This window comes from Erithacus rubecula (assembly GCF_903797595.1).
Source record: "Erithacus rubecula genome assembly, chromosome: 6".
In the NCBI taxonomy this organism is placed as follows: Eukaryota; Metazoa; Chordata; class Aves; order Passeriformes; family Muscicapidae; genus Erithacus; species Erithacus rubecula.
The window spans coordinates 31,637,178-31,643,177 of record NC_136688.1 but is presented as its reverse complement, the minus strand read 5'-3'; the positions used below and the strand labels follow the sequence as shown (position 1 = coordinate 31,643,177).

At 41.6% G+C, this 6,000-nt stretch overlaps 1 protein-coding gene across 3 annotated transcripts in view; it reads left to right on the top strand.

Annotated features, from left to right (window-relative positions):
- Positions 1 to 378: 378 nt before the first annotated feature.
- The window catches only part of CDIN1 (CDAN1 interacting nuclease 1), a 120,626-nt gene continuing 115,004 nt past the window's right edge, over positions 379 to 6,000 (top strand). For 2 of the 3 annotated variants that reach the window (XM_079309060.1, XM_079309061.1), the window contains exon 1: positions 379 to 679. In XM_079309060.1, coding sequence (XP_079165186.1) covers positions 579 to 679 — 101 coding nt within the window. In that variant the 5' untranslated portion in view covers positions 379 to 578. The remainder of the gene's footprint in view (positions 680 to 6,000) is intronic. The other variant, XM_079309062.1, reaches the window with a different exon arrangement.

The following is a 6,000-nucleotide window of genomic DNA, read 5'->3' as shown; positions in this document are numbered from 1 at the left end:
AGGCCCTGTCCGCACCCGCAGCTCTACGACTACAGCTTTTATATTCCCTTTTTAAGAAACAGCCATCTCAGTGTGACTTGTGGAAAGGGCCCTGGAAATGACGCTTTGCAGATGTTACACAGCGGGGCCCGCAGCCTGCAGCATAGCACAGAGCTCCGGCACCGAACACAGCCCCAGCACGGCAGCGGGCCGGGGCCGGGGCCGCTCCGCTCGCAGAAGCGATTTGCGGGCCACCGAACAGAGCACAACCCCGGGCGGGACTCTGCCCGCCGCTCCGCCAGGAACGCCCGCGGCTCCGGGAGCCGGTACCGCGCCCGCCCGAGCGGCTGCGCAGAGCCGGGCAGCGCGGATGGCGCCCGCACCGCCCCCCTCGCACCGCCCCGGACGGGACGCGGGGCGGAGCCGCGGGAAGCGGCGGCCGCGGCGGCTCGTGGCTGTCCCGGTGTCGGGCTGATGGCAGCGAGTGCCCCGGGCTTGTCGCGATTCTCCGCCCCGCCACCCCCTGGCCTTCCGCCCCTCGCCCCCGGCGCGTCCCTCGCCTCTCCTGCCGCCTCCGCGCAGCCCCGGCGGTGCGAGGCATGAAGCTGAGCAAAGCCCAGTACGATGAGATAGCCCAGTTCCTGGGGCACGTGCAGCCCACCCGGCAGAGCCTGAGGAAGCTGAAGGAGAAGTTTCCTAGGTAAGTGCATCCCGCCTTCCGGCTCGGCCCGGCGGCGGCCTGCGGGCTGGCTGCGGCCGGGCCGGGGCCGCTGCGCCGGCCTCACCCCGTGCCCCGGTCCGGGCCCCACACGGTACAAAATCAGCACACGCACACAGTCCGGCTGCCGCTGGGAGCGGAGGACTGCTCCGCCCTCCGTGACCTGAGGAATTGGCGCCAAATAAAGAACGCTTCCCCTCCGCGCCCCTGACACACGTCCAAGTGAAAGCTCCTGGTGTGCTTCAGGAGCCTCTTGTACACCAAGTAGATCTTCTGATGTGAATGAATAAAACCTTACGGCTCAGGCCGAACCTCTGTGGCTGAGGCCAAGTGTGAAATCCATTCTTCAGTACCACTATCCCTGTTTCTTAGGGAGAAGGGACTTTATGGATCCATAATTCTGTGTTTGCTGCTGCATTCCAGTTGAACTTGGAAAAGGGATAATCTTTTTACCTATGGCCATTCATGTGCTTCCTTGCTGAGCTCTTTCAGAATTCTCTAAGACATGTGCAAATGACCATGGGCTAGGATGGAAAGGTATCCATGACAGGATGTTCTCCATACACCAGCCTTTATTGCTGAAATTTACTTGCTACCAGCTACAACAGAGTTTTAAGGGACTACAAGGTTTTTCACTTTCTTTTCAGATACAGGGGGGAGCATTGCCATTGGTGAATTGCACAGGAAAGCAAACTGGGTTATGTGGGGACAAGAGTGGTGCTGTTTCTAAAATTACCAGAAACAACAGCAGAAGAATGTAGGGGCTTAGATATTGTATCTGCTTTGGTTAAAGAGAGAAATTAACAAAACAGAAGATCATTCATATACTTCCTGAATATGCTAGTCTTTACCACTAGTGTGGCAGAAGAAACTGACACTATGTGAAACTTAGAGTAAGTGGATGAAGAGCCAACATTAACTTAGGCTTTTAAACTGTCCGGTGAAATCTTTTCTTTTTCAGGAAAGTGTGAGAGAATTGCCCTGTTACAGAGAAGAGATAAAGCATTGTGGTTGTTTCAGGGAGTGCATTGAGTTGCATTTTGGAAACCCAGCTCACCTTGAACAGTACTTCTCCAACTTGGAAAAGCACTTATCATAACAACAGTCTAAGGAGCTTAGACTTGGCTTTATGACTTCAGTGGTGATGAAATTAGGAGACTGTGTGTATTTGTGTGTGCATGCATACATATATATGCACATGTTCTCTTTTTCTACTCTTCTTATGAAGTTGTCTCGAAAGATGATTGAAATTTGGGTTGGTTTTCCAGATAAGTCACTAGTTTTTGGAACCTGCTTCCAAGACAGATCCATAGGCACATGAGTGTTAATCAAATTTGTCCAAAAAAAACTGGGCTTTTCTGATATGCTTTACTTCCAAGTCCACTCACTTGGTGCTGCAAAAGACCCATTGAGTCCTCTGTTTCAGAACTTGATGGCTCCTGAACAACTACATGCAAGGGTAGTATAGGGTTATTTAGGAAAAAAATTATGGTTTTTTTTTTTCCTAAAGAAGCTGACTCAAGTGTAGTGAGCACTGAAAAGCAGAGGTTAGCTGTAGTAGTTGCTTCCATAATAAGTGGCTATACTCTTATCTTGTTCTTCACATTTTGATGGAAGAATGGAAGAATGGTCTGTTCTGAATTTTGCTTGTAGATTTCTCCTGAATTTTGTTTGCCCATGCTAGGAGGCAATCATCTATATGAGCAATGAATTGATAGCTTTTTAAAAATGCCTGTCTTAAGTATATTTTGAGGAGGACTGCACATTTTCTTTCTGGGAATGTGATATTTCTTTTTTGTCTCTTTGTTTATTTCTCATAGCAGGTCAGATGCAAAAGATAAAGAATACATTCCAAGGCCACCACTTTCCTTAGCAATAAGGAAGGTGTCTTGAAATAGATACATTTTAGGATGTGGAAAATAGGTATTCTATATAACCCTTACCTTTAAAACAGGCCAGGTGCAATTTGCAGAGATTTGTAAACTTGTATGCCATCTTGAAGAGGAGGTTTTTTCAGTGATGTGTTTGATAACTGTGGAGTAAGTAAGTTTTTTCTTATAATCTGGAAATTCTGTCATTCTCTTCTAGGACAAGAAGGATCTGACTGGACTTTCTGGCTGGATTTTCCTTTTTTTTAGGAAAGTCAGAATCAACTAAAGCCCCCCACCCACCTCAATTTTCTAATTCAGTCTTTAAAAAAATATATTCTGGAATCTATCATGGTACCTGCAGTGTGATGAAGCTGTCCGTGGCCAGTTTTTCATTATTATATGGTAACAGTTGCTGATTCAAACTGGAAAGTACAAGCATTCATAATAGCTGCTTTCACCTTGCACTTTCCATCTTTCCCCGGGAAGGATTGGTATTCCACTGGTAATGCAATACATAAATTGACAGTTTTCAAATATTTCTGGTTCCTACTGCCTCATAGATATTGAGAGTGTTTGGATTTCTGCATTAATCTGCTCAGTATTTTTCTAATACTGTCTTATCTCTTGGTTCCTCCCTCAGCTGTTGTATTTCCTGAAGCCTCACATTTTATGCTCCTAATTTGTATAAAATCTCTTTTGTGCTTTGTGAAAGGGCCTACTCTTGTTCTGTAGTTTCTCCCTAAGAATAAGTTGTAATTTCTGTAAACAATTGCTACAATTTAATGTATAGGTAGTTGCCAACCTGACTTGCGAATCTAAATAATTTTTTACCAGGGTAGTTTGTGCTTTGCTATTATTGAACTACTTCAGGAGGTGAGAGTATTGTCATGTGACTTATTAATGTCAAAAAGTCAAAATTAAACTGCTCCTCATACTGTTTATAAGTATTTTAATACGAGCATTGGGAATTCTTATGTTTTACAACCCTGTAACTTTCCATACAATATGGATTCAGTCTACTTTGCTTAAAATCTAGTTATTTTGCAAAAACTTAGGTATCCAATTGCTCTTATTTTTCTGTTAATGCTGTGCTTTGTGTTTCATGCCCAGCAATTACCAGTGTATTATTAATTTCTTTATTCTTAGAGTATTCGTTACATCCTCAGTAGTTGTCTCCTTATATGTTCCCATTTAACAGCAGGGTATTTGGATGACCTGAGGATTATCAAAATGTGATTTTGAGCACTAAGCACAATAAATCTCTGCCAATATTGTATCACTGATCCCTAGTTCCTTTGATCTTTTTCACACATACACTACTGGACCGATAATTCTGTATATTCAGTGTTGTGCTTTTCTGTTGAAGTGTACCACCTTTTCTGCTTAGTTTCTCACCTGAACTTTTCTATTTGCTAATAATTTGTGGTTTTCTTTGCTACTTTTGTGTTATATTCTTCAGCTTTACTTTCAGCTATGGTATTCTCATATTCTCTCATATTCTGGGATACAATTCTCTTTTCCAGTGTCATTGTTGCCTCTTGTTTTGTTTTTTAGAGTTGGGGTGGATACGCCTCTCATTTTCCTCTTGAAGCCAGTTTTATTTAGAAGGCAATATGTTGTTTCTTTATGAATAATTTCATTCTACTTTCATGCAGTTGCTTAGATTGTCAAGCAGTACTGATGAGCCTGTACTGGTTGTGATGAGAAACAGGAGGGTGGAACTGCTCTTCTCTTTCATCCCCCCTTTTTCTTTTCTTCTTTCCAATTCTGTGTTCTGGTGTCTGGAGATTGAGTCGAGGTGAAAGGACAATTCTTTGTGCTTTGCTCTAGTGCTCTTTGGAGCTGCTCTTACCCGGGGAGGCAGACTGGCAGTGAGGCTCATGAGCAAAGGGCAGAGAGCTGCTTCCATGGCTCGCAGAGTTCGAGGCTCTGAACTCAGGCACAGGATTATTAGACAGGTTGTATTTATGAGCAGGCAGCCTACTGCTGTGTGACACTTCACTTGTGCTCTCTTCTGCCTAGACATGTTCTTGTGTAGCAAACCCAACGTTGTAACTTCTTATAACTTATAACTTCTTGTAACTTCTCTTGCTCTCTTTTCATTACTCTGCAAACGCTAATCTAGCAAATCTCATTTAAGAAATTCTTTGTGCTATGAGCGCTAGAAACTTATTCTGAAAAAAAAAAAAAAGTCTAAAGGTACATTTTAAACTCCCTTTTTCTATATTCTCAGTACTTAGCAATGACATAAATATATGTTCTGCCTAGTAAATTATCTCATCATGTGACAAATGCATTGTATTACTGTACTGTATTTAAGTGTTCTGGACAATTTAACAAGAGTATCAATGAAACAGTAGAATTTTCAAACTTTTATACCTTCTTCTCTTGTATTAGACTTCAGAGTAAACAAAGTTTGATACTGAGTTTGTTTTTGTCTACTCTATGCAGCAAAAACTTAATATAATTTAAAATTTGTTATGTACTTGAAGCTGCAGTAAGCCTCACAGGTAAACAGATTGATAAAAAGAGATGAGAAAGAGGTCTCGGGTCATTAATTGAAAAGAGAATTAGCAATATACAAGTTTCAAGAAGTGATGCACAATAAAATGTAGCATATTTTAAATAATTCTAAAATGAAATAAAAAATTAACTATGCAAAGTAATTATGTGAACAAATGATAATATTCCCTTTGGAAAGATGTTATTTGAGCCCTTGGTAGAAAATCTACTATATCTACTATCACAGTTTTGATAAGATGAACCAGTGAGCGGTTTCTCTTTTCACTTAAATGACAGTGAACAAGAGTTTAAGAACTTGTAGCTGGTTGGATTTTTACTAACAAACTGCTTGCTACTGCTATGACCCCAAATAGGAAGGATACCAATCCTCTCCTGTAATATGAAGCATTGTGTGAAAGAAATCAACAATATCAGTGTATAACTCAGAAAAACTCTCTTTTCTTATTCATCAAATTAAATAGAAGATACTGACTTAAAAGTTAGATGTTGATAGCACTGGGAAGTTTCAGAGTAGAATGGAAAATATAGTTTTGCTCATGTTTGAGGCTTTCCCAACACCAACAGACAGGTATTAGGCGAAAAACTTCCACTGGTGCATGTAAATAATACATTTTCAGGACATGGGTGCTTTTTATTTTTTGGAGAGATAGAAGGGGTTTTTTTTGAGTTGTTTGTGCATTACCTATTAATAGAAAAGTGGGTGAAATATGTGTGTGTCAACATGAAAGTAAATTTTGACGGAAGTCCATCATAGTTTTCTGTCACATTTTTTATAGGTGTAACCATCTTCCTTACATGCACTCCCACATATGTTGTCCATCCTAGCAAAATGCAAACCTATTTTAATAATTACTCTTGAAATTTTGTTTGAAGTACACAAAATATTTAAGTTTTATTTTCTAAATTCTT